This window comes from Pichia membranifaciens (assembly GCF_001661235.1).
Source record: "Pichia membranifaciens NRRL Y-2026 unplaced genomic scaffold PICMEscaffold_2, whole genome shotgun sequence".
Lineage (NCBI taxonomy): Eukaryota > Fungi > Ascomycota > Pichiomycetes > Pichiales > Pichiaceae > Pichia > Pichia membranifaciens.
The window spans coordinates 115,970-143,957 of NW_017566983.1; the positions used below are offsets into that span (position 1 = coordinate 115,970).

The following is a 27,988-nucleotide window of genomic DNA, read 5'->3' on the forward strand; positions in this document are numbered from 1 at the left end:
TCGTTGAATACAAAAGGTATTCATTATATTTGATATCCAGTTGTTTCAAACTGACTGCAATCTTGTATGTATTAGTTTCCCTTTTCTAAGGAGCTTGTGAGAAATAACAACACGGCTTAATAATTTACACATGTCTGTATCTGTGGCTTCTCCCACAGTACTTTTGAACAGGATTTTCTCTCTCCGAGAGCCATGTCCTTTTTTGCTTGTTAGTGATACTTTTGTGCAAAGTGCCACTTTTCTGACAGACGAGTTAGTGCATAAGGCAAGGACCTCCAATCCGGAACTAAAGTTAGTATACTTGTCGTTTGAAACGGTATGCGTTCCCTCTTATATAAAAGAAGGTAGAGACGTTTTTGTTCGCCTATTGGAGGCAGATTTCGAAACTCAGTTCGGTAGAATTTTCAGCGATAAGGAGACCCTAAAACACACATTAATAGTTGTTGACTCTTTCAACTACATTCCACAAACAGAGATTATTAAGTTTTTAAAGTTCATAATGAAGCCAAATCATACGGTTTATGGAGTTTACCATCAAGATATACCCCCTCTAAGATCAAACTCTGATTTTCAAGGTCCATCATCTTACTCATACTTACACTTTCTATCTTCATGCGTATTTGAAATCAAGCCCACCAGTTTTGAAGAGCATGATTCACTTTATCACAGAACGCTGGAAAATGGGCCATGCTTTCCTGTAGGGGTACATTCCATTCAACAGTATATATTTTTCATCCATTTGACTTATCGTCGAAAGTCAGGACGGTCTTTGGAATACAATTTCAAGATCAACTCAAAAACCCACAAATATGAAGATGTGAAACAGACCTTGACAGAGGTGACTCAAGATGATGAATCATTACTTAAGGACTTGACTACTTTCAATCTCGGAACGACAAAAAAACAAAAGGAGCAAAGAGATAAAGTAGACTTGCCATTTTTGGAAGCTCAAAAAAGCATGGGCAGTGTCGGTGGTTCTATTGTTTATGAATTTGAGAAGGATGATGACTACGACGAAGAAGATCCATACGAAGATCCGTTTTAACAAAAGGGTTTATATATAAACATTTAATTAGCCATAACATTAAAAAAGTTATTCTGATGGAACACTCTCTCTGGTGTTCTTTTTCCTTGGCCACATAGAAGGCAGTTTAATCAGCTGGAACCGCGGTTCAATACACCTTTCAATAAACCATTTTCTAATAACGTTTTCTAAGATTGAACTTACACGAGGGATGTTCTCGAGTTTAGCACGTGAACCAATCAAAGATTTTGTTTCAAACTCCAATCGGAAATCAGGGCTGAAGGAAAACATCAGAGCTATTGAGTGACCCCCTTCACTGTAGTGACTGCTCTCAGAAGAAGCTTCATCTCCGTTAGGAATAGAGCTTCCCTCATTATTCGTTGCCCTATTGTCAGGGTTAGTGTTAGTTTCAGGACTATTGAAAAAACTCCCAGCTTCCCTGTTTTCGTGGTTGTCTACGAATGCTGGGGTTGATTCACTGCCTGAATTAGTATCCTGATGAGCTCCTGAAATATCTGGTGTGTCATTAGATTTAAATTCTGTGAAAGACGCTCGGATGTCATCTGTACTAGATGTCATGTGATTCTTGTCGTTGCTAGGATTGGCGTAATCATCGTCAACAGTGATCAATGACACTGTCAAACATGCACTAAATCTCACAACTGAGATAGATAGTTTTATAGGTAAACTAGCGCTCATAAATTTTGGCTGGTTGATAAGTAAGTTTGTTTCGACACCTAGAGTGATAGTATCTGACACATCGACATCTATCTTAGCTTCCAACCTGCCTTCGTTATTTTTCACACGACAATTACTAAAAATTGGGTAATCATCGCCAATGTTGATTTCAGAAATTTTGATTCTATCAAAGTATTGTAATACTTGTGGAGAATTCAATGCCTTATTTAAAGACTCGTATATATTCCCATCATTTAAAGCTTCTAGCCTTGCTTGTGAAATTATTTGAGCCACTAAAACATTAAACCAGTCTAGGGATTCCGGTTTATGCGTTTTGACATCGTAGTACGTTTTTTCAAGAATTGAAATCAATGTGCTATTGGAATCCAACTTGATGTGGCCTGATCCTAAAGCTTGGTTGATTTCTTTTTGATGACTTAAATCATCGGTCAAACCGTTAACCTTCGGTATTGATGATGCAACTTCCTTCTCATGATCCTTACTGAAGCCACCTTGTAATCTTGATAAATCCATATCGTCACCTTTCTTTGCTTTGATTATAGAAACATTTGATTTTGACGGAATTGAACTAGCTTGAGTAGGTGCAGCCTCCGTGAACACAAAAAACCTGATGAACGCAATGAATAAGATAATGACTGATAGCTGTCCAAGTATCAAACCCTGTGTGAAAGTCCATGCAGTTGAATGAGGTAATGATGCCATTGAATTTAGTGACATTGAATGAGACTGTAGCTGTGGCTGTTGGTTTTGCTCACCCTGGAGCTCTTGATGTTGCTGGAGTATCAATTGGAGAACTTCATTCTTCTGAGTCTCTTGTTGTTTTTGTAGTCCATTCAATATTCCAGATAAATATCTTTCAAGTTCGGTAATATCTGAAGACGAGTTGACAATAACGTCGGTTCCCGCTGTCGTCTTATCCGGGTTGGCATTGTTAACGGCTGAGGTTGAAAAAACGGTCTCCTGATCCAAGATACCAACTTCACTTTTTCGGCTGCTATCTTTTGGTATTATCTCAATGCTCATTTTTGTCTAACCCATTGGAATGTCATCCAATTAAATTTAATACCTGTTCATGTATTATCTTGTAGATGATATTTAAGATTATCGGTTTTATATTGACTCAATTTACTCCTCGCCAGATTTTTTTTGTCGCACAGGTATTTTCAAAGGTCTGAAGAATGTTCGATAGAGGCTAGAAAGGTTATGACTATACAGGGAGGAAAAGATAAAAATTGAATATTGATTGAAAGCTAAAAGTACAGTTATTTTCGGAGGTATTGTATAAATAAAATTTATTATATATAATAGAGTCCACTTAACGTATTTCCCTCTATTTTAAATATCTGAAGAAGAAAGATACACCAACAGATAAAGCCAATGCTGCACATATCATTTTTGGTCCCAACTGGTCATCGTATTGTGCAGCTCGCTTATTACGAATACTGATAACTCTGAAAATGTATACTCCCGATGAATAGAGAATGGTCAAGATTGCTGTTACGTAAAAGCATGCAGCTGTAAGCAAAGAGGTGATGTCACCGTAGTTCATCAAAGTATGAGCCGTTGCACCAAATATGAGCGAGATGGATAACCACGAAAGGAATGTACGCTCGGTTGCAAAATAAACCTTTGGTTCAACACGGACTGGCACAGCAATCTTTTTTCCAGGGGGAGCACGGAAGGTTGACTCAAAGACCGTTCCATCTGGGACTTTGTTGAAAGAGTTATCAGGTTTGACAATATCTTTGTACCAGTTGATCAAAGGAGCTAAAAGACCTTCATGGGTTGAGGAGCTTGTGGAACCTTCTGTTCTGTTATTTGATTCATTGATTGATACAGAGCCATACGCACCGTTAATATTGGACCCTGTCCCAACCAATTCTTCCTCATCCATAACTCCATTACCAGACTCCAACAGTCTATGCTTGCTGATGATACCATATGTCGCATCTTGCTTCGGCTTTCTAATGTCGACATCCATTTGAGGCATCCAAAATGGAACCAAGGTGACCATATCTGGTAATAAGGATGCAGTACCATGGATAAATTTGGAAAATTTTGGAACAGCTTCTACCAAATGTGAAGACACCATTTCCCTCACCCATTGAGGGGGCTCTTGCCCCATTTGAGTTTGAAGCTTGACCTCTAAGACTGCGTATGGAAAGCGTTCAACATCTGACTCTGGCAATTGTGAGAATGGGAAATCAACACCAATATCCATCCTTCTCCAGTTTCCTTTGGTTCTATCAATTCCATCAAAGTTGTCTTCTCTCACCATTGTCAACTCGGTATCAAGAGAAATTCTAACTCTTGCATCACCCGGTAACTGGAAGGCGGTTCTGTTGTAGAAAGTTCTCATGACAGGTCTCATCTTATCTTTCAAAACTCTGTATTGTACCTCTTGAGCCAATCTTTCTAAAGAGTCAATTTCTTGGGTGGATTTCTTACCTTCCTTTCTTGCCTTTTCAAACAACTGCTTTGCAGTGAAGTTACCGCTTAAGAAATCGTTTACCTTAGACTCTTTAACCGGGAATCTGGCTTTGACAGATTTTTCACCGGTCCAATCTTCCCTGTGTGTTTTTCTCTCAATGAAACAAGTGTCGGTTGACATACCACCGTACCATCTGATTCTGATTGCTTCGGCACCCTCAGTCTTCAATAATCTACCATAGTATAAATCTAACTCCTTATCGTCAAAATAGATAGAAGAGATGGCAGAGTCCTCGGTCTCGAACTCTTTGTTTGGGTTGAAGACTAAAACAGGCAAATGCTTCAAAATGATCAATTTCAACTCAGTGATGTTGTCTGGATGAACCCAGTACTTGGTGGTCTGTCTAACAAAATTTTGCATCTTACCTCCCGCAGAAGAGTCACCCTTGACTGGATTACCCTTGGTTCTGACCAAGTCATATAGTTTGGATAGCTTGACAATCAACCCATCCAAATTATCCTTGATGAACGACTTAGAGTTCAATCTGGCTTGGAAAATCGGCTTCAAGATGAACTTCGTCAGCTTGTCGTGCTTCTTTAAAATCTTTTGGAAACCAATGTAGTTCAATCTGGTGAATGTGTTCAAGTCGTGCACATCGGCGATGATATCGGACAATTCCTCTTCCAAGTCTTGGAAATCCTGTTCGAAGTACTGCAAATCCTCAAGATCGACGGCATTCTTAGATGCCTGGACCGTTTTCTCAACCAAAGTTTCGACCTCCTTGACTCTTCTCAGAATCTCTTTGTGCTTCAACCGGAAAAAGTTGTACACCTTTTCCAACTCTTGCTCCAGGGTGTCGACAAACTGTTCCTCCAAGACATTGTTCCACTGCCCGTGGTTTGAATCCAAACCCTTTTTAAGCGAGTATTTCAATTCGTCGTAGCGGATGTAGTAGTAAGCGTAATCCCTGATAAGGGACGACTTCAAGGTTTCTCCAAATTTCATTTTCTGTTCTGTGCAAACCGTTTTCTACTGCCTTGTTTTTAGGGAATGGAAGGCTCTTCACAGCAAGAACGTCCTTCTTTTCTGCAAGGTGATATCAAGTAGATGGAAGCAAGAAAGAATGCCCCTGCTGTCTTCATCTTTCTCAAGCGCAGCAAAACGCAGGTCGTCCTCCCTCCCACATGTGCAGCCATTGGCTTCGATATCGTCTCCCAATTTACATTGTGACGGCACGTGGGGTCTGCCGGAGAAGGAGAAAGAGAGACAATCTCGCATATAAATTTTTTTCTCCCTATGCGCTTACGTTAGCAGGAAAATTGGCCGGATGAATGATCGAGATGAGTTGTTTCATGCATATATATAGACTATATGTTAAAGGTTATATGTTATATGTTATAGGTTATTGGTTTACAGTTCCAGGACGCAAAAAGAACTGCCTACTGTCTCTAGTCAAAGGTGATTTTCTTGGCTTTCTTGTTCATGTCGACGTTCTTGAAGAACGCACCATAGGCGCTGTGCTCTTTCTTTTTTGTGTGACTTCCGAACTTCATGAGCTCCTCTGGCACAGGCTGGTCAGCACCACGCAAGACATTACCCAAGGCACCAGCGAGATGCTTTTCGTGGTCGGTGAAAAGTGTGTATGCAATTCCAGTTTTACCTGCCCGTCCCGTTCTACCGATTCTGTGAACGTAATCCTCGATGGTGAGAGGGAACGTGAGGTTGATGACGACCTTAACGTCAGGAATGTCTAAACCTCTGGCAGCAACATCGGTCGCCAACATGATGTCACAGTCGCCCTTCTTGAAACTCTCCAAGGCCTGCTGACGCTGTATTTGGTTGAGGTCACCGTGCAAGGCTGCGACGTCAAACCCCTTGTACTTTAACGTTCTTTCGATTCTGCTAGCCTCCTTCTTGTACAATGCGAAAATCAAGATACGCTCGTCCTTGTTCTTTGACTGATACTGCTGCAACAACTGGAGTAGTCTCTTTTCCTTGTCGTATGGGTCGATAACCTCGACGATCTGCTTGATTCTCTTGTTTGCAGTCAATTCATCCCTGTTACCAATGGACACTCTAATTGGGCTTTTCATGAACCCGTTGGCTAACTCTCTGACCTCCTTAGGCCATGTCGCAGTGAACATCAACGTCTGTCTGTTTTTTTCGGAAACACTTTTTATGATCTGCTTGATATCTTCCTCGAACCCCTTCTCCAACATTCTGTCGGCCTCATCCAAAACTAAATAGTTGACGTTTTCCAAGTTGACACTTCCCTCATTGATCAAATCCACCAATCTACCAGGGGTGGCCACAACACACTGACTTTTCAACACATCTTTTCTTTGTTGCTCCTTTGGAACACCACCATACACACACACACAATGTAGACCCACAGCATCTGTAAGCTCCTTCAAGTTGTCGAAAATCTGTGTGGCCAACTCTCTGGTAGGAGAAACGACCAAGACTTGTAATTTCTTAGAACCGCTATTCACAACGTGCTGAACAGCCGGGACACCAAAACCCAAAGTCTTACCAGATCCAGTTTCGGCAACACCGACAATGTCCTTACCTTGGAGAAGGTATGGCCAGGAACATGCTTGAATTGGACTTGGCTTGTCAAACTTTGATAAGTTTTTCAAGATTCTAGAATCAATGGAGAAGTTTTTGAGAGAATCAAAGTTGATTGCTGGCTGGATGTTGGTGTTGTTGGCATCTTCAATGGTAACTTCGTTATCTTTTAAGAATTGATCGATGTCAGCTTGACTTGTTTGAACAGCCTCTTTTATTGGAGCTGCCACAAAGTTGCTTTCTTTCTTTTCTTTCTTTTCCTTCTTTTCCTTCTTGTCTTTCTTTTCCTTTTTTTCCTTCTTCTCTTCCTTATCCTTCTTTTCCTTCTTTTCCTTCTTGTCTTTCTTGTCCTTCTTGTCCTTCTTGTCTTTCTTAGACTTTTTCAAAGACTCTCCATTCTCGTCATGTTTTCTCTTCTTATTTTGTAGTTCAAGGTCTGCCATAATGTTGTAAAGTGTATACCTCTGATAATTTCTGGAAGATTCTTGGTGTGTAGTACAAAACCGGTATATTTCGTAGATAAAGGAATAGTTCAGTGGAAAATTTTTTTAATTTTAGTTGAAAGTGCAGAAAAAATGAAAAAAATGAAAAAGATAAAAACATCGAAAATTGTGAGGGCGATATGACATAGAATGATTAGGTCATCACATCAAATGTGGATTACTGATGTGAAAAGCGTAACGTTCGAGATAGAGGACATAATCTCGTCACCAAAGAGCTTCATTCCTCTCTCTTCTAACCATATATAGTAATTGTAAGACCTCTACTCTAGTCAATTCCGGCTTAGATGTTGTATATGAATAATTGACACCATACTGATTCTTCGTACATTAACTAAAATTAATCAGGGAACCGCTCTTTCTAAGATGGATATTGATGGTGTATCATTTATTGCACAATAGTACAAATGATCGGATGTTAATACCTTGGATAGGGAAACAGTACAGCAATTTTTAGCTTTACTTTTTTGCGTTAACCAGTATATATATATTTCTATTCTACCTTTGTTTTAATTTTTATATAGGGCGGCAATGGATCTAAAAAATGAATTACACATCAGACAGGATAGATGATGCTGAGAAAAGAGTTGGTTGAAAGAAAGAAAGAAAAGCAGGATGAGAACTAGTTAAAAACAAATGGGGAATTGCGGGATATAAGGGTGATGTGTGTCGGATTAGAAGACTTATTTTTTCATCATAGTACTGATAACATGAGCATTAATGCTGCGGCAAATGAGGAACCTGCATAAATTTTGCTGTTTGCAGCGTTACTGTGGGCTGATACGGAACTCGATGCTGATTTCTCTTCCTTGGAAGAAGATGAAGAGTCATCTGACTTTTTCGACTTCGAAGTAGTTGCTGTATGGAGAGTAGTCGTGCTGGAGCTCAAGTACTTGCTCTTGAGACTCACAGTCTTTTCGGTTCCTGTTGAATCTGCATCAGAAGTTTCCTTGGTATCTGTAGTTTTCGGTTTTGCAGAGGTAGTTACCGAAGAGCCAGAGTCTAATGACTTCTGCTTTTCGGACTTAGAGGTCGGGGTGGCCTCATCAGAACTATAGTGAGATTCAGATTCAGACTTGGAGGTTGACGATGCAGATGGAGATGCGGAAACAGCCGATGACTTTGAAACTGAATCTATGCTATTGCTCGCATCCTTGTTACCACTAACGAGGGAGGCAAACTCGGCCACAGCGATGACTTTTCTGCCATTCACCTCACCGTCGACAGCCTTGATGGAGGACCACTCACCAGATGTATCGGAGTATTCGTATTCTTTTCCGGTTGAATAGTCGCTGACAACCAACTTCTCAATGGCCATGGAGAAAGGAGCGTCTGAGTAGTCCGTTTCACCACCTGCCCATTCGATGGTACCTTCGTTGTTGCTTGGATCACCGCCAGCCCAGATACCGAAGAAAAGTCTCATTGGCGACTGGGGGTATCCTTCCGAGGAGGTGTTGGCTAGGGTTCTGACCAAGTTGCCGTCGATGTACCAGGATAAGGCAGACTCATCCCAGTCGATTGTGTAGTTGTGGAACTCGGCCCTTGGGTCGGCCATGTCGTGGTATTCGCCTCTGTCGTGGGTGGTGGTATTGCCCTTGGAGAAGTAGTTGGATTGCATCTGAGACACATCCCCACCGAACCATTCCATGTCAATTTCGTCCAAGTCATCCGACTGGAGGTAGAACGACGAGATGACACCGGTGCCCGGCGCTGACTTCAACCACACCTCGATCTTACCAAACAGGATGTAGAAGTCTGACACCAAAGAGGGGTTGTCGTACCGCTTGGCTAACGTCAAGGTCAATCCGTCGTCGCCGTAGAAAATCTGGGACGGGGTCCGGTAGGGTATGTAGTTATCTGAGTTGGCCTTGAAGTCATCTGAGACCGACGTGGCCAACGCCGGGTTCGGCGAGCAGCTTGTGGCAGACAGCGGGTTGCATGTGGAGAGAGTTGTAGCCGATGCAGTGTTTTCAATCTGAGAGCCCTCAGCCGATGCAACTGCGGCTGCCGGGAGGGAAACACTGGCTAGTGTTAGTGCCACGAGAGACGCCCATTTTTGGTAAGAGTGTGCACGCATTTTCTTCTGTGTTCTATAGCAAGCGTGGTAGCAAAACGATGCGTTGTTTCGGTTTTGACTCGATTCGACTTTATGCGGATATATTTGATTCAGCAAAGACACAGCACGGCACCGTACAACACAGTCTGACCCTACGCAGGCGCACGCTGGTCCCAGAACACGAACACGCCCGCAATCCCGTCCTATATATACCCCCGTCTCTCTCCCTGCTCCCTCCGAAACGAAAACAAACCAGAACCAGCCTCGTCCCCCCGTCTCTTCCTCCGCGGCCTCGGGCAAGGCTCAACAGCCCCTCCGACGCGTGCAAGCCACCCAAACACGCCCCGCGCCCCCTTTTTCTGACCGACCGTTGGCCGGCGGGCCATTCCGTGCTCTATTTTTAACTTGTTAAACCCCTGCTGTCATGTAATGTCATATCGGATCATACATCGGTCCAGAGGCTCTTTTCCAAAAACAGGGCCCTGCGGCACCTACGTGCGTCATCAGTGATATGAGTGGTGGTTGCGGTAGTGATTGTGCCGAGCAGCAGCTCGCAGAGACCCTCGTGTTCCCCATTGAGATGGAGGTGCGTGTACACGGTGATGGCCAAGACGATCATCAGAAGCACGCTAAGAGCGATGCAACTGCGGTCGCCGTTAGAGTCTCTGATTGAGAAGAACAAACCGATGTCGAAAACCTCGAGGCTATAGATGCCTGCGTACAGTTGCTTGATGGCGTTAATATAGAGTTTGCCGTGGGTCTCGGACGGATTTGTGCGGTTGAGCGTGTACTTAATCGAGTACTTGTACCCAAGAAGATCCAAGGTGAAGTTGATGCAACAGAAAATCAAGATCACGGGGGAGATGACCGAGTATACGATACCGATGCACCCGTAGACGCTGAACGTTGGGTAGATCTGTCCCCAGTAATTCTCGAGCTCGTACTTGTTGCGGAGCTCGGCCTCGTGCAGCTCCCGCCGGGTCTTTTTGCTGCCAAGAAGTCTATCGTCGATAAAACATTTCTTCACAAAGTAGTAAAACTGTAATACGTTATTTCCCAGAAGTGTCAAGCCTTTCAAAATGAAGAAGGATGTGAAAAATATCGATGCCTTTGGGAAATCAATTGCAAGGATCAGTGGAATGGAGACTGGGTTCAAGATGAGCTTCTGCAACACCACAATAAACCCTGAGGAGATTGTGATCACAATGAAGAGCTGGAAGAAGAGAAACACAAACACCCATTGCTGTATGCTCATTTCTTTGCTGGCTCCAGTTATGTGTCTTTTGCGATTGCTGATCACTCGAAAAATTACCAACGCAAAGCTAGTAAGGAAGGTAAGCACCGTCGTTGGCAACACCCAGGAAATAAAGTCCTGTAGAACTTGCGGAATTCGGTTAATCCACCGCATGGTCGGAATCAACATAGTCAAACAGTTCAATTGCGATATTGTCCCTACGCACGAGATCGGTATCACCCAGCATACAATGACAACCACCGAAATGAAAAACAACACGCATTCCTTGATGCTGAGAAAGAAGTTCTGGTTGTTATCCCCCGCTACGAGCTTGTCCCACTTGATGTCCCTCGGACTAATGTCCGCCATTTTAAAGTTAGCCATCTTGCAGTCTTTCCCAATACTCAATTGCACTTGCTGCAGTATGTACTTGAACGATATGTTTTTGAAGACAATGAACACTTTGTCGTTGACCAAAAGTGGGTCTTCCAAAGTCTCATTTTGTAGATGTACCAATCTCATCAGTTGGATTTCCTGCACAAGGTGCTTCATTTCTGACTGAAGGTAATTGCATTTATTAACCTTGTACGAAAGCCCAACCACTGTAATCTCATAGTCACTGTTTAGTATTTTAATTGGCAAGTACATCATACTCTTTACCTGACTTTGTCTTTCCCCCGTCTTGTATTTGGCTAGCTCCGAATAATGTCTCTCCAATTCATTCCTCAACTTCCTGTACCTGTTGACCATTTTCACAATTCGAGCAGAATAGTAAACCGGATATATGTCTTCAATGCAATTGGGTATAAAACTCTCAAGCAACTTCTTCAAGTCACTTACTGTTCGATATTTCTCAGTGTTGATATTCTCAAAATACAAGGTCTTCAAAAACCTATTCCCACTATCATATTTCTTCATTGATGAATAAAATCCAAATTTTAGCTTGATAAAGAAATTCACTTCGTGGACCAAGATATAATGAAACCAAAAGACAATGAATATGGTCACCAAAAAATGGAAAATATATTTATACGTGTTGTTTGAAGGGATGTTCAATATTGAGATCAAATCCAAACCGGAATTCACATTGGCCTCTGTCAAGTAATTCACTGGAAGCAAAACAGGCAAGCATACCAATGCAATGCCAACAAAAAAATAGAGGCAAACGTACAAGAATCTAAGAAAAAGGTAAGAGTCAAGCCCGTACTTACGATAATCCTCTATATCTAAGAACCTGATAATATCGTTTTTTTTACGAATATGGTGCAAGCAAAAGGCAACGAAAGACATTTTGGACTTATTCGGAGAACTTTGTGCAAAATTACTGCTACTAATACTTTTGTTATTGTTTCCATATTTATCATAAAATTGTGGATACCGAGACTGAAGGTAGTAGAACAAAAGGAGTTGCAAAACACAGTATATCGTTGAAAACATTAATGATGCCATCAACGATTCAAGTGAGATTCCTCTTGCGTTTGCGACATGCATGCTTCCCTCTTGGGAAATCTTGAAGAGCTGCTTAATTTCTACTATAGAAGATGACATATTTACTATCAATCCTTTCAACCACGCTAGTAATATTCATTTAAATGAGGCAAATAGAAGTGGACCTCTTATCGATAACTACTACCTTTCTCCTTTCATCATCACTCCTTCTGATAAACAAGATTCAGACCCCTACCCTCTTACGTAATCTTACATTGTCTTTTTCCGTAAAAATCGCTTATGTCGATCAATGATCACTATCAGAGGAGTTTAAATGGCCTTTAAAAGGGAGAGAGGTGCACAATGCTTCTTTACTCTATTTTTTTGTTCTTTTTGAACAAGGCAACTTGAATCTTGATTACTATAAACAATGTCAGGATCTCCGCTTGAAAAAATTAAATCTGTGTTCCAAAAATCTTCTCACGTGGGGAAATATTCTGACTCAGAGAAATCCTACTCCAATAGAAGCAACAGCAATGGAAATAGCAGTGTTGATAGTAATTCCCAGCTCCATGAATTTGAGGAGCCACCGCTAACTCCATTGAGTTTAAGTGGATACAAATCCACTACGAAACATAGGCTTTTGAATCCAGAATTGGCAGAAGAAATTCGGCAACATATCCCTTCTCTATTACAAATCAATCATAAATGGCAGCTCCTTTATTCTGTTGAGCAGAGTGGAACTTCCCTGCATACCTTGTACAGCAATTGCCATCCCCTGTTTGGTGAAAATATGAATCGAAGGAGGGGATACATTTTAGTGGTCCAAGATACCCGAAAGAATATTTTTGGCGCTTACTTGAATGATTATTTGAGGCCACTTGAAGGGAAATACTACTACGGGAATTGCGATTGCTTTCTTTGGAAACTGCAGAAGGGTAAAGTCATGCATTTGAAAAGCAACAATTCTACAATAAGATCGCATGAAGGGGAAACGGCAAGAAAAGAAGCACATCATGGCAATGATGGTAGAGAAGAAGAGGAAGTGATGAACTTGAAAGTGTTTCCATATACCTCTTTGAATGACTTCATAATCTATTCCAACAACGAATTTATTAGCGTAGGATCTGGCGATGGTAAATTTGGGCTTTGGATAGATTCGAATTTTGAGGTTGGTGCTTCAGATACTGTAGAGACATTTGGGAACGAGCCTTTAAGTGACCATAAAAAGTTTCATATTCTTGGACTAGAGGTCTGGAAGGTCAGCTGAACTAGCGGAAAAGTCAAACTTGTCAAACAAAAATAGGTCAACTATATAATAATATAATAATTAATAATTTCCAGGATAATTTACAGAATCGTTACGTAGAAAAATGCAACTAAGGAAAGGAAGGCAAGGGTGGAAAAACAAGGAAAAAAGAAATTGTATACAAGTCACTAAACTTGAAATTTAAAGACTGTCAAAAATAACCATTGACATAAATAAAACAGGCATTGAGCATGGAGTTGTAGTATAAATGAACAGTTTATAAGGAATTCATCAGGAATTCATCAGTATCTCCCCCCAAAATCTTCCTTAAACTCTTTTGTGATACCATGTTCTTCATCCACAATGCTTAACACATCAGAATCATCCTGATCATCATCTATTATTTTTGGCTTCATATTAGCTTTCCCTCTTGAAAGATCTGGCTTTTTCTTCTCTCTCTCAACATAAGAGGTAAAGTCAGACTCACTTTCAGATGGTAGTTCATCACCTGAGATACCATCAAGGCCCGAGTCGTCTAGAAGTGAAAGATCAACATCTTCATCTTCTTCGTCATGTTTCATCTTGAAAACATCCAAATCATCCAATCCAAGCTCATCATAGGCATCACCTTCAATATATCCGTGATCTGAGCTACCTAAATAACCAATATTGAAATAATTGACCCACAAGCGCCCTAGATAATCCCATTTTTTAATGTCATTTTCGTGGAAAGAAATGACACTTCCTTGTGGGATACTTGGGTTTTTACCTCCCCCAATTATATCATATGAACACCATAAGTAATTGGAGCATTCCGATGTCATTGCCCATCCTCTAGTGGGCTCACCGTTCTTCATGTTGACTGAAAATTCAGCTGGAGGTGGAATCAAACCATGTGTAATATGTAGTGGAGATAGATATTCCTTCTTAAGCTCAATCAATGATTTTTGCTGGTTTCTCTCGTAATTGATATCTTTATAATATGACTCTGGCTTTTTACATGTCAAGAATCCAGAATTAAACCATAATAAGTTATAATCTTTTGTGATATGAGCCGGGTGAGTTGAACATAATTCATGACTGACCAGTCCTTTGTCAGGGGAAAGTTCTCCAATTGCGATTGCAGGATTAGAATTGAAGGCATATGGCTGTCCCATTATCTCTTGACCAAGCCATATAAACTCTTTTTCACCATGTAATGATCCAGAAAATAGCTTGAACATCTGTAACAAAAGAGAAGCAACAACACCATCAAATTTTTCTTTCTTATTAATAACAAATAAGCCTGACTCCATAAAATGTCTTGCCATTCCGCCAAAGAATCTGTTATTCAACACTTTATCGTCAACTTTAGGTAAGCCTAAATAATGCATTTCGTGATCATAATTCAAATACGACTTAAAATAATCGACAATCCCTTCGTACAAAAACGAGTTTGCATCTCTGTCTTTGAAAAAGTAGGCATGATTTTGGAGGTACTCTGGTGAACTGAAAAATGTCTCCAAAGGCTCCACTATAACAGTGTCTGTATCCAACATGATCATTTCCTCAAAACTGTTAAACAAATAGGCGAGGAGTTTCATACCAAAATGGGAATAGTATTTCTTAAATGTAAATGAAATGGTGTTTGAAACATCAACATATGTGATATCTAGAGTCACAGGCTTCTTAGGCACTTTGAATTCTGGTATAGATTTTGGTAACTTCATGATTGGATCGTTGGCAATGTTGTTAATGATTTTGATCGACTCAATTGATAAATCATTATTATGGAAAATCTGAATAGGGTATGTGTTACCTGTTAATCTTAAAATTGATAATATGGCAGCTAACTCTGGTACCAGTGAATCATTAGTGGTGAAGACAATGCCTCTACCCTTCATCTTGGACTGCAACATTTTGATAAAACAATTGTTTGCTAGTTGAGAATTGGCGTCTGAATAAGGATCAATCTTCTTTTCCACCAATTTTTTATCATATGATCTAAACTTTGGAGTCTCACCAGTTAACCATGGAAATAGTTTTTTGGAGATAGCTGAACATTGTTTGGCGTATTCGGGGGCCTGGGGAGAGTTGATGAGCTCAGCGTCATTCTCTGTTTTCAGAAACAAGTTGGAAAAAAGTTTGAAGTGTCTCAAAGAATGTTTGATCTCGGTGGCTGATATTTGATTGTGCTCCAATTTCTTTTCTCTTAGTTGGATGACGACATTTTCGAACCAGTCGTCGTTGATATCAAGCTGTTCCTGTTCCTTTTCGGTCAAATGCTCTTTAATTTTCAACCATTTCTTCAACCTCGTGTTGATAAATTTCTTGCTGTAATATGCGTCCTTATATATGATGTCCTGTATAGCTCTGAATGTGAAGTTTGATTCCGGTAAAATCGTATCGGCATAAAAGTTTATTCTGTCCCATAGCGGGAGCTGCTGGTAGACAAAAGACTCATTGTTGGTTTCATAAGAGTCAAGCACTGAAAACGGATCCACAGAATTGTGGAACGTCTGGTTCTGGATTGGCTCATTTACCAAATCATCGAGGTACCCGATGAGAGACCACTTTGTGTAAAAGTTGTCTGTTTTCAAGTCATCTGCGCTTCTGATAGTCTTTAAATACTTTCCTCTGAATGTCCCTTCATAGATTTCAGGAAACTCTGGTGCAGACGGGAAGGTGTATAGGAAGGTGTTGACCGATATGAAGGCAAATAGAGTGAAGACTATGAACCTCCGGTATTTGCGGAACAGATTATATAACCTCCACACGTACTTATTCCTTGCCAAAATCATGGAGAATTGACCAGTGTTTGAAGATTGTGGAGGCAGTCAGTACTTCAAATAACTAATTTGACTCTACCAATGCGATAGACAAGTTGGTTTTAGTGGTACTCAAGCAAGGACGATGAAAAGAACACGGCAGAATGGGATATAGGCTTTGGGATACGAGCTTATTGCTACGGGCGGCCATGCTACAGGGTCCTCCTGCGCTCCTGTACCTTACGTCCCATACATTTCAGCCTCCGGTAGCGCGCATGGAAGCTTACGTCAGCCGCTGCAGAGTGAAAATCCGACGATCTTGTGGGCTAGACCGCTCTGTATCACCGACGCGTCGACAATAAGACCAATTGGAGCTAAGCCCTGTCAAAGGCGATTGAGTGAATAATATCGGATATCAAAAAATCTATTAAGCTGGATACATTTACATATAAGAATACATAGATGAGATTATTATCTAATACATAAGGACATGCCTTGAAATATGGAGAATTTGTAACAAATTGACAACAGACTGGCTATGCAATTGTTCAATTCTGAATCTCAGCAGCCTTAGATTAACAAAGCACCGGCAGCCAAAACTGCAGCACCTGCAGCGTAGTAGGAACCACCAACGAAAGCAGCACCATCAGTGTAGATGGAAGTAGAGCCAGTAGCGTTCTTGGCTGGACAGTTGGTAACAGTGGAAGCACAAGAAGTGATGGTGTCAACTTCAGTAGAGAAAGAAGTTTGGGTAGAAACAGCTAAGGCAGAAGCAGCGAATAAAGAGACGATGGAGAATTGCATTTTGATAGTGTAAAGAAGGACTTAAGTTAGTTGTGTCTTGTGAGAGTAAGATACAGAAAGAGAAGGGAAAAAAGAATAAAGAGAAGAAAGGAGAGAGAAACAACAAAACCAAGAAGTAGGGGCACAAGCCGTCTTTTATATTTTTTGGTCGTTTGATGAAAACCAGTAAAATCCCGCTGATAGCAACAACAACACCTACATCCACATCGACTTCGACCTCGGCGTCTGCGCCATCCACACGGCACAGACCGCAGGAAAGGTAATATTCGTATAGCAGTGTTTCTTCCAACACGGGACAACAGATCTGCAAAGAAACGCGGTTTGCCCAACCGTTGTCGCTATATCTGGAAAAAGATAAATAACCGCGCCCCCCACGCGAGATGGTTGCCTAAGGCAATTGCTGCGTTGCTAGGCGCACAAACAAAAGCCGCAGATACACGAGCGAAATCAAGCCGTGCAGGATTAAACGGGTTTGCAAAAGCGAAGCGAAGACAATGGATCGGCACCGCAGCTAGCCGACTCAAAAAGGGCCGTGTCGACACTCTAGACACTGTAGAGATAGTGGTTCGACGACAACAACGACAACAACAACAACAACAACAAAAAGATGGCAACAACAGCGACGCCTAATAATAGAATCAGATGTCTTACTGGCGGGATATCTACGCTTTCAGGGTGCCTAGGTTCTAGGTCTGGCAGTGACTGCTTACACATTCATCCACTTGGTTACTTGCTTGCTTTCCTACCTACTGACTTGCGTCTTACTTATTTTTAAATGCTTATTGCTTGTTGCTTATTGCTTGTTGCTTATTGCTTGTTGCTTATTGCTGATTTGCTAGCTTACACCAGACATACAATGCGGGCTCACAGAAAAGGCTATCATAGCGTGCACCACCCTCCTATATCTGTAAGATTCTCGAGTTTCTGAGCAATCACGTTTTGAATGTTGTGGGTCAACCACACGCTTTTCTGAAACTCCTCGTATTTGCGTCTGCTTAGCCTCAAATTGTGCCCCTTCTTGCAGTCTTTATCGGTCTCGCCGTGAGCATCGCGGTATGGACTGTCAATAAAACACCCTTTCCCGTTGTCCAATAGCAAACAACAGTTGTTTCGAGGGAGGAAAAAAAGCCCCCTTCCTCCGTTTATGCATTCCCAGCGTAGGTGCATGGTACACGACCCAAACTCGTCGCCATAACGATTTTTTTGCACATCGATAATATCACCACAAAACAGACATATAGCAGGTTCTTCTGCCCTGTCCTTCTCATCAATTAGGTTGTAGTAACGAATGTAAAGATCGTTTAATTCTTCGGGCAGGTTGATGAGTCTAATCATTCCAGGATAAGCTACCCTCGACCTCAACAACTCCTTCTTTTGCTTTGTACTCACCAGCTTAAAAAACACCACTTCAAGTTTCTCGATAATATCGTCAACTTTGGGCACTTTGAGCACCTCACAAATCCGATCACACTCTCGTAATCCATTATTGACCTTGACCTGCGTTTCATCGAATCTTGCATATTTTGCGTACGCCAAAATGAGGCACTTTCTGATAAACGGTGTTATTAGCCTTATCGTCATACTGTAAACAACGTCTACTAATGCCTCATTGCAAGTATCAACATCTATGAAGTTGCAAATAATTTTTCTTAGATGATCTCTGTTACCTTCAAACTTATCAGCACCTAAAATGTCGAATCTTTCAGAGCTGGCAACACCAAGCCTGATCCGTTCGTCTCGATTCATCAATATCACAAGAACTTTCATGATTGATTGCTTGATGTGCTTGACAAAAAAAATTCCGACCAATTTCTGAAATGGGTAGCCAATATATTTTACCTCTTCACAATGAATTAGACCCGTAAAATAGTCCTGCCCATTGAACATAAGATTATCATCTTGAAATAGGTTGGAATAGGATCCGACCAGACTTTGCGAATATAGGTGTGAATTATCCTTTGCCAATATGTCATCTCTTTGTATTCCTAGCGTAGATTTGAAGATTTCACTAATTTGTAGCCATATTCTAATGGTAGTGAGAGAACGGTTATTAAGCTGGAAAATGAGTAGCTTTTGCTGACTTTGTTCGTTATAGCCCTCACCTCTTAACAATATCTCCAAAGATTCAATGGTTTTACTTATAACTAGTCCAAATGATTCGAATGGGGGAGAAACAGATGTAACTGCAATTAAACAATCTTTGAGGGCCAAAGGAATTTTTGATTTGCTATTGAATGTGTATTTTTTTGATCCATCAAATTCAAGCTCCTCGTCAATAAACCAATCTTTAGGTTTCATACTAGCTTTCACATTCTCAATTAGTTCATCTCTTATACCCGCTAACAAATTAGGATTTTTTAGCAACTTATCGTCCAAAAAAGGGTTTAATATATCTTTAGTATTCAAATGTCTTTCAAAGTTTTTGTCAAACCTTTTGTTATTTTTAGAATAATAAACTGGAATGAACACGTTGTTAATAGATTTGCATAAAGGACAGATAAACTCACGCCTTTGAATATTTTCTGGTACAGTCCTTGTAATTTGGGAGAGCTGTTTATCCATTGAAGCCTCATAATATTGCTTAAAACATTGGTCGTGCATACCATGAGAGCAGCTTGTAATTAGTGCCATATTATCATTGTAGCCACTGCCGTTTAACTCTTCATCAGCGCTAGGGAAACCAGGCCCAATCACACTCTCATATTCAGATTTAGCAATGAAATTATTCAGTCTTTCATTTGAACAAGCTGATTCATCTAAACTTGAGTTCCCTCCAAATGCCTTGTAGAACCAATAATCATTCTGTGTTGGCACATATCTGAATTCGTTACTCTCAGTAATATAACTAAAAACGCCAAAAACCTCTTTCTCATCAGCCGGAGGCATATGGCAAAGTAAACATGTGTGTTCAGGATATTTCCATGAGGGACAGCTGGTATCACTATCGTCCTCCATTTCACCGTCATTGTAAGTTCCGTCCACACTATCTTTACAGTTTGTGTTATCATCACTTGACGACAATCTGAAATCTTGTATTGATTCAATTGATTTAATCATTTCATTGCCACTTTCACTTGGGGCACTCTCACTGTAATCATCCACCATGAAATTTTCAGCAAATTTTTGCTGTTGTTTCTTTAGTTTCGCCAGCAGCTTGTTACGTTTCTTTTTGGCTAACTTTTTTTTCCTATCGTACGATAAATCATTAATAGATCTGCTCTCGTTTTCTGTTTTAACGAAGTTAGTACTGAAAATGTCAGGATTAAACTTTGGTATATTTTGCTGAAAATCAAACTGCATACTTTTGAGAATATTGTAAATTATATGCATAATGCTCTTCACCTTAGCATTTAGTTCGATAACAACATTGCATTCATAAATACTCAGCAATTCCACAAAAAGTTTAGAAAGCTCAATGTCCTTAACTTCTTTAATATTCTTGTGTTTCATAGCTATATGCGTTAAGTGTAGTGTCAAGCTAAGCAATGATTCGTGGTTTTCTTTAGTTGCATTTTTCCGTTGAGAGTTGGTATCATTTGAGATTTGAAGCTTACAATGCAGTAAAGTTGTATGCAAAAACAAAAGAAGCTTTTCGTCCAACAACACATCCACAACTCTCTCAAATGGGCTATCTCTCCAGTCAATAACTTTTGGCTCAATCACAACATTAATGGGATTTATGTTCATCTTGCGAGCAATATATTCTTTCATTTTTGAAATGCAACTATCTCTTCTGTTTGAGTTGAAGTGAACGTAGTAGGGGTCAATCGTATCTATCAACTCTGGTTTCAATCTATAAAGTCGTTCTTCCGCAATTTCATCATAATCTTTTACAGGTTCCACACATTTTTGAAAAACTATAGGAAACCTTCTCAATGAACATACATGGTCAGGTATGCAACTAGTAATCTCGTTATGATTCTTGGAGTCAAAACACAAGGAATGTACAATTTCTCTCTGTATTAGTTGATCTGAAACATAAACTGCATCTTTCTTATGCAAGTGTAAGTCTTCAGTGACAAGATATATCATGAACAAAATGAATTCTTCAAGTATGGCTTGCATATGATGTGGTGGGTACGGCAATGTTGAAAGGTTTCCATTTACCCAAGACAGCAATTTCCATCTATCGAAAATGGTATACATGACTAACTGTGCATATCTAAAGTAGCCAACATAAACTTGGCACAGAAATAGATCTCTCATATAACCGAATTCTCTACTTGCACCGTATCGATACAAATTCATTTGACTTTTAACACTAGTACCGTTTCTTACCCATAAACCAACCTTTATTTGAGAGATAAGAACAATTTTTCTCAAAGGGATATCGAAAAAGCCCATAACTCCTTCATATTTAGAGAGTTGAAGATCTCCAATCGCCTTGCTGTTAGATCCAACTTTTTCATTCAAATAAAATTCATATTCTCCTTGTATAATATCCATCAAGTTAAGCAATGACCTCTCAGAGTCCATAGATTGATCCATTTCAACCAGCCAGGAAAACATGTTATGCAATGGATGTAAAAAGCTTACTTTGCCCTTCATAACATCAAATTTTATTACATTAAAACCCGGAAATTCTTGGCAGGATTGTAAACAAATTGCTTCTTCTTTGTCATCAATTATCTTATGGTAAAATCTTCCCAATGAGTCATCTTCTTGCTTGTCACTGAAGGTTAGCTCAATTATTTTTCGTATGATAATAATGTACAATGTTTCAGTAAACGGCTTTTTCATTGAATTGGAATACGAATGATACCAGCAATCCATAGAATTTCCTTGAGAGAAAAGCCTGTCTTTTGAAACTCTGCTGAGTATTTTCCCCAAGTTCTCAGAGAAGTGGGAAATCACAGAAACTGCATTGAAAAATACGGTATAATCCTGGCTTTCATACTCCACGTGCTTTTCTGCTTCCCTCTGAAAGACAGGCTTACTTTGAAATACACCCAAAAAGTGTACATACTCAGGAAAACACAAAAAAATAGTGAATATATTATCAATATCAGGATTTCGAGTAATAACATATGATAAATCGAGTAGAACGTGTGCCCATTTTCTATTTTTCAATGTTGAAAAAACAACACCGGATATGTTTGACTGCATTAGATTGTCTGATTGCAAGGTATTAGTGGTCTGACCAGTGGTGACGTAGCTGTAAATAGAACGAATCATTTTGACCATATCACCATGCTTTAGAATCAAGCTGTCATTAGACGGTGAGCTAAATAACTGAGTTGAAAGTAGAGGCATAACTGATAATTCTGGTTCTCTATCAACCAACAAAAATAACGTGAGAATATTATCATAGATATCAATAAACTGCGCAACAAGCATTTTTCCGTAGACTGAGTTCTTGGCAATAGGGGGAATGTAAATATTGTGCAAGTCAATCCTTGTTTTCTTGCAAAATCTCACATCAAATAATAATAGAAATTGTAGTCTTGAGCCGTTGTAAGTATCGGTCTCTTTAATGGAATCATAATACTGACAATCATTTTTCAACTCTTCAGAGAGGTTCCAACTTGATTCGTTCGAGCTGGTATCAGAGGTTGTTGAAACTTTTGAATTTGTTCTTAAGCATAAAGGGTTCAACAATACTTTATCATGATATACATCCAACCATTGGTCCATGCAGCCACGGTTATAAGGACGCAAAAAAGACCTAGAAATCGTGCACCTTACAGCCCAGTTGTATTTTGCAATATTTGATTGCGTAAACTCAAAAATCCAAGATATTATGTCACTACACATCTCCTCTCTAAATGCTTCTCTGACGTTCTTGATACACCCTGTTAAACCAGTTGAAGTTAAAATTTCTTGCTTCCTTAGCAAAAACTGAATGTTATCAGATACCATGACAATAGCCCGCCCATATTCATTACACCTCGAGGCAATCATCTCAGCATATTCCAAGACTTTTCCAGTGGTAAATCGTATTCGTTGCACTGCATCTTTATATTGGTGAACTTGATCTGAATATATTAATAAGGCATATTTTGGACTATCATAATCAACTCCGTGATAAACTTTTGCATTTAGGACCCCCATTTGATGGGCTAGCCTTATTTGATCAACCCTTTCTGGTGGAGATAAACATGATATAGAATGATTTGTTATATCTATGATGAAATCGGCCAACACCCCCAGAAACTCTGTTAGATTGTTTATCAATTTATCATTGATAACAGTAAAGGATGATTCACCGCTTGGTAAGGTGTAAAGTTTACATTGACAGTTGCTATAGGCCTCTTCATCACCACAATCGCAACAGCCAGCATAATCTCTCTGGATGATACTTTTATGGACATCGTGTCCTTCGTGCTCTTCCGCATTGAAGCAAAAACGGCAAAGTGCACAAGTTTCATCATATCCACAAGTGAGGCATCTCCAGCAAGTCTCGCCTCTTAGAAATCGATGGCCACATGTTCTTCCATAGTGTGTATGATTCGTTTCGTCTACTTCCAAGTCTCTAGGATCTATCCCAGATATGTAAGACAGCTCTTTCTTTAATGACAATCTGGCATTTTTAGTATATTGGTAATTGTGTTGGGATGCAAAATTCAAAAGAAATAACCTCAAAGATGAAAACTGATTATATTGTTGTTCTGTTTCCATGTTTAGTTAAAATATTTCACAGATCTCTACCCTCTCTTTAGGATAATTGTTTTAAAATGTGAAAAGTATAAGGGTTTGCCCTCATCATGTGTGGAGACAATCCTCATCAATTCCGAGAGCGTAATTTCGATCCAGCTGATGAGCCCTCTGTCCTTACATAAAAAGTCAATAATATTACGTCAGCGCAGGGAGGATAAAAGTTTGGCTTAACAGGTCAGTTGACCATTAACTTAAACATGAGGGTTATAAATCGTAATTACAAACCAGTTATAAAGTTACAAATCAATAAGGTTGACAATTTCAGGCTCTTTTTTAAGTTGAGCTGTAACATGATGCATCTCAGTTTCTGATACTTTAGGCTCTGCTTGATTAGGTGAAGGCGGGCCTTCTGATACTGTCTCGGGTACACTTGCATAACGGAGGTGTTCTGATATAGGAAGCTTTCCATCAGAAAAGTCTTTCACTCTCGGTATCTCTTCTGCGGACACTTTATGAGAGTATGGTGAAGAAGGAACCATTTGTAAGAGTTGTTGCGCTTCTAGATTTGTTCCTGATGGTGCTGGTATAGGATAAGTGGATGGGATGGTGAATTGCGAGCTGGGGCTAATGCATGTTGCTTGTGGAGATATGCTTTGGGAAGTATTAACAATGTTGTGTGTGGGAAGCTCATCGATTTGAAAAGTGCCGGATTGGGACTGGTATGCTTGTAATTGATGGACTTGAGGGTGCTGGTTAAACGTTGATTGAGGCGATAAATACTGCACAGGTTGATTCAAATATGGTGGGATGTGTTGCTGGTATGGAGAGCGCCCATACGACTGAGGAGGCCCTAAACTATTGTGCTGTGATTTTAGCATATCCTGTTCTTGTTTTAGTCTACTTTGCAGAATATCATCATAAAGTCTGCTGATTGCAAATAGTTTTGAATATAAAGATTGGAACTTCTCAATTTCGGAGTGTTCATTAGCTATGGCTGCTCCTATTTTAGGGTGAAGAAGAACCATATCTGAATGAAGCTGAATGATTCTTGGATCGGTTGTGTTGATTCGATATTGGTCACCCTTGAGATTGTCTAGTAATTGAATAAAGTCCACTACCTTTGTTTCGTCAATGCCTCTGATTGTGTTCGAATTGGAGGCCACGTACATATCATCCCGACGCTGTTCATACGGTTTTTGATGCTGGAGCTGTAGTTGCGGCTGAGAGAGAGAATGAGGTTGGAGCTGCGCCTGAGGTTGTGGCGCTTGGAAATATTGTTGCTGCTGTGAATAAGAAATTGGAGGCCTTTCTTGAACAGTATGTTGGGAAGAAAGTGAGCTGCTTGTAGGGACATACGGTCTGTCTGACATCAAATTAGAGTAGAGCCCTGTTGAAGAATCTTTCTGTACTTCTGGTTCTTTTATAGCTTCAAGCTTATCGCTGCCATTGGAATTTTTATTATTCAAATCTTGCAAACTTGCAGCAATTGCAGCCTTCATAGCTTCATCCTCATCCTCATCCTCATCTTGAGTCACAGTTGCGTTAACTTTTGAAGTCGTGTCGTGTGAATTTTTAGCTGCTGTCTCTTTTAACGACAGTTCGATTGCTCTCTTAATTTCATCATCTGTGTCTTCAACAACATTTCTTGAATCTAATGATTTAGAATCAGATTGTCTTTTGTTGCGCTTATTCTTCTTCCTCTTTGCTTTTTGGTCAGTATAGCAATTATCACAAACTCTCACTGGAATATTTATCCCCAACTCAGGCAATTCTACAGACTTGCTAGAATGCTGTGCGCAAAAAACACCACCGCAGGATCTACAATGATGTTTTCTATTTATGAAAGTAAACATTTTTGAGCACATCATACAAGCATCAGAATCTTGCCATTCTGGAGCCACTTTTGAATCTATCATGGTTGAGTCGATAACATCACTAATCATGGGAAACTCAAATCCGTCGTCTTGTAGTTTCCTATATGTTTTATTAATATAATCAAACTTGGGATCTTTACTGACCATTATTGACCAGGTTTGAATATGTTCTAAAAGATAGGATTTTAAACCTTCATTTATAGTTTTTTCTTTCAATTGAGCAACCAACGGGTCCATGAACTCTTTGGAAGCGATTTCATTGATAAAATGTTCTCCACCGTTTTTGATACAAAAATCAATCAGTTTGAAAGCGGACTTTTGCGTGTTCACATTTTCAGCTTCCAAAAATCTTCTTTTTAGTGATCTCATTGACTCCTTTGGCGGCACTTGTTTCGAGCGAATCATATCGCTGACCTCTAATGCTGTGGCAAAATCAATTTCACCGTTGGGAATTGATTCGGATGTCGCATCCTTTATTTTCTCCTCAAATTGAGGGTATTTTGCAGTTCCAAACCAAGACATTACTGGTCTGTTTTGTTATGTTTTTATTGACAATGCTGAACTAAAGCACGGGTAAACTTTGAAACGTTACAGCAGAAGGCAATATTGCAAATGTACCAGCAGTAAAAAAAAGCGACCCTTCGTATTCAAATCGATAATCAAGAAAATCAAAAAAATCGGAGACACTTTTTACTTTTTGCGCATCCTTTCACTGCGATAACAAATCTAGCTTTTCTTTAATATGAAACCTACGATTAGAAAAATGGATGGGTATTATATTATGGGGTCTAGTAGCAACCGCCAAATAATGTTTATGAAAAGAATATGTAGACGTAATGTATGGGAAGTTAATGAATAAGAGTTGCATTTCTTCAAAAAAATCAGATATGCAATACTGAAGGGTCAAGTTGACCTAAGGTAGCAGAACTGATAGTTGGACTTAACAAATTATGGTCAATCAAGCTGCCGTAACTTCTAGAGGGCCTCAATGATAAAGTGTCATCATTAATAGCATCTTCGTAGCCTGAGTCATTGTGGCTGGTATGAGGCATTTGACCGTCGAGGTCTTCAACTAAAGAGTCCTTTATTATGGTTTCCCAGTCACTGGCAAGGACAAAAAATAGCTCGCATGTTGATACAAATACCAAGGCAACAATCATACCAATCCATAGACCGAACAACTCAAGCTCAAAATGGAATCCAAATAAGAATGCAACAGGCAATGCTAAAACGTAGTAACTGAACAAATTGAGCCAGCCACCGATATATTGACGTCCTTGACCTCTCAACACACCACCTAGAACACAACAAAGACAATCAGGAATCTGATAAATTGCGCCAATAATCAAAACTTTGGAAGCTAAATTGACAACGGCTTCATCCTGTGAAAAAATTTTGGCAATTGATGAAGAGCCAGTGCCAAGTACTATGCAGTTGAAAATCCCAAACCCGATAGAGACATAAATTGCAGCATGAGTTGATATGAGGGCGGCCTTTTTAGAAGCCGAGCCAATGAACCAGGCAATTCTAGTTGAACCAGCAACAGAAACGGCAAATGGAATTTGGTAGATGGTTACGCAAACTGTTGAAACAATAGATTGGGCTGCCAATGATTCAGTTCCAAACCTGGAAGAAGCAAAAGAGATGATTTCAAATGCTAACCATTCAGCTTCAATCATCAAGACTCCAGGTGCTGCCAACTTCAAGGCTCTACTCCAATTCTTGAACACTTCCATGGACAACCCACACCAACACTGATATCCGTTTATAAAACAGGTGTAAAATAGGAGCATTAGAGCCATTAAGGTATTGGTGACGGCAACAGCGGTAGGAGCCCCTAGAAATCCAATACCAAAGTGTTTGTTCCATACTAAAAGGTAGGTCAATAAAAAGTTGAAAGGTGCACATATGAGCAATACCACAGTTGAAGCATGGAAAATACCTTGAGCTTGCAAATATTGTTTCAAGACCTCAAAAACAATAAAACCTGGAACACTCCATACAAGAACTTTCAAGTATTGAGCTGCCAAAATGCACGCTTCAACTTCTGTGACCACTGCTGAAAGCAGGGGATATGCGCCCCATGTCCAGAAACAGAAGATGGGGATATAAAGAAGCATCAACATCAAGAAGCATCTAATTGAATGCATACCAACCATCTTGTAATCTTTACGACCATAGGCTTGTGGACAAAGCGTCGACAAAGAGGACGCAATGCCTTCTATCAAACCAAAAGAAGAGATGTTTGCCAAAAGATTTGACAAAGATACAGCAGCCAATTGGTTTGAACCTAAGTTCCCGACAAAGAAAACAGATGCAACAGTTAAAGAATATTGCAAAAGAAGAGTTATTATCAAAGGAATCGAAGATTGCATCATCATTTTCACTTCTGTGGTCGTATCTGTATCAATCGGTTGGTAACGTCCATTTTTCACCGATATGGAAGCCAAATGGAGTTGGCGTGCCCTTGTCGAATACATAGAAGAAGCACGCCTCCTTTGAATCAAAGAGTCCTGATCTGAAATAATAGAACCATAGTGTTGAGAAGCATCGTGTTGTTCAGAAAGAATAGGGATGGCAGCTCTTGAGAAGGACTCATTGACTTGCGACTCTCTTCTGAACTTTCCTGTCATTGGTGTCAAGAAAGTGGATATAAAGAAAAAAGGGTCTAAAAGGATTAGCTACTGGCTTTAAGGAAACAAATATCCGACACATCTGAGAAAGAGTCGACGTTCACCAAGGAAGCTTGCTGCTGTTGGCGATGTCCACTGTTTATA

General features: G+C 40.0%; 11 protein-coding genes across 11 annotated transcripts; 2 read left to right on the forward strand and 9 right to left on the reverse strand.

The window, feature by feature from the left end:
* The first annotated feature begins 6 nt into the window (after positions 1-6).
* Positions 7-1,069, forward strand: PICMEDRAFT_105860 (hypothetical protein). Its single transcript, XM_019159694.1, has one exon. It carries the CDS (start codon positions 131-133, stop codon positions 1,043-1,045), a length of 915 nt encoding a protein of 304 aa, XP_019018173.1. The 5' UTR covers positions 7-130; the 3' UTR covers positions 1,046-1,069.
* On the reverse strand, positions 951-2,782 carry PICMEDRAFT_15061 (hypothetical protein). The gene has a single exon (XM_019160646.1). The coding sequence runs from the start codon at positions 2,744-2,746 to the stop codon at positions 1,094-1,096; it is 1,653 nt and encodes a 550-aa protein (XP_019018174.1). The 5' UTR covers positions 2,747-2,782; the 3' UTR covers positions 951-1,093.
* Positions 2,783-2,911: 129 nt separating this feature from the next.
* Positions 2,912-5,343, reverse strand: PICMEDRAFT_76195 (hypothetical protein). Its single transcript, XM_019164947.1, has one exon. The coding sequence runs from the start codon at positions 5,157-5,159 to the stop codon at positions 3,054-3,056; it is 2,106 nt and encodes a 701-aa protein (XP_019018175.1). The 5' UTR covers positions 5,160-5,343; the 3' UTR covers positions 2,912-3,053.
* A 132-nt stretch (positions 5,344-5,475) lies between these two features.
* Positions 5,476-7,228, reverse strand: PICMEDRAFT_49546 (hypothetical protein). Its single transcript, XM_019163140.1, has one exon. The coding sequence runs from the start codon at positions 7,163-7,165 to the stop codon at positions 5,603-5,605; it is 1,563 nt and encodes a 520-aa protein (XP_019018176.1). The 5' UTR covers positions 7,166-7,228; the 3' UTR covers positions 5,476-5,602.
* Positions 7,229-7,916: 688 nt separating this feature from the next.
* PICMEDRAFT_71187 (hypothetical protein) lies at positions 7,917-12,060 on the reverse strand (the record flags this gene model as incomplete). Its single annotated transcript, XM_019163854.1, has 2 exons — positions 7,917-9,220; positions 9,774-12,060. 2 exons carry the CDS (start codon positions 12,058-12,060, stop codon positions 7,917-7,919), a joined length of 3,591 nt encoding a protein of 1,196 aa, XP_019018177.1.
* Positions 12,061-12,370: 310 nt separating this feature from the next.
* On the forward strand, positions 12,371-13,210 carry PICMEDRAFT_71188 (hypothetical protein; the record flags this gene model as incomplete). Its single annotated transcript, XM_019163855.1, has 1 exon — positions 12,371-13,210. One exon carries the CDS (start codon positions 12,371-12,373, stop codon positions 13,208-13,210), a length of 840 nt encoding a protein of 279 aa, XP_019018178.1.
* Positions 13,211-13,241: 31 nt separating this feature from the next.
* PICMEDRAFT_15065 (hypothetical protein) lies at positions 13,242-16,052 on the reverse strand. Its single transcript, XM_019160647.1, has one exon. It carries the CDS (start codon positions 15,967-15,969, stop codon positions 13,492-13,494), a length of 2,478 nt encoding a protein of 825 aa, XP_019018179.1. The 5' UTR covers positions 15,970-16,052; the 3' UTR covers positions 13,242-13,491.
* A 454-nt stretch (positions 16,053-16,506) lies between these two features.
* PICMEDRAFT_57639 (hypothetical protein) lies at positions 16,507-16,740 on the reverse strand (the record flags this gene model as incomplete). The annotated part of the gene is made up of 1 exon (XM_019163250.1): positions 16,507-16,740. One exon carries the CDS (start codon positions 16,738-16,740, stop codon positions 16,507-16,509), a length of 234 nt encoding a protein of 77 aa, XP_019018180.1.
* An 882-nt stretch (positions 16,741-17,622) lies between these two features.
* PICMEDRAFT_23291 (hypothetical protein) lies at positions 17,623-22,890 on the reverse strand (the record flags this gene model as incomplete). Its single annotated transcript, XM_019162304.1, has 3 exons — positions 17,623-19,727; positions 19,830-21,471; positions 21,550-22,890. Coding segments are annotated over 3 exons (5,088 nt in total), but the record flags the coding sequence as incomplete, so codon positions are not given.
* Positions 22,891-23,546: 656 nt separating this feature from the next.
* On the reverse strand, positions 23,547-25,773 carry PICMEDRAFT_15068 (hypothetical protein). The gene has a single exon (XM_019160648.1). It carries the CDS (start codon positions 25,731-25,733, stop codon positions 23,634-23,636), a length of 2,100 nt encoding a protein of 699 aa, XP_019018182.1. The 5' UTR covers positions 25,734-25,773; the 3' UTR covers positions 23,547-23,633.
* A 203-nt stretch (positions 25,774-25,976) lies between these two features.
* Positions 25,977-27,972, reverse strand: PICMEDRAFT_15069 (hypothetical protein). The gene has a single exon (XM_019160649.1). It carries the CDS (start codon positions 27,842-27,844, stop codon positions 26,093-26,095), a length of 1,752 nt encoding a protein of 583 aa, XP_019018183.1. The 5' UTR covers positions 27,845-27,972; the 3' UTR covers positions 25,977-26,092.
* Between the last annotated feature and the right edge of the window lie 16 nt (positions 27,973-27,988).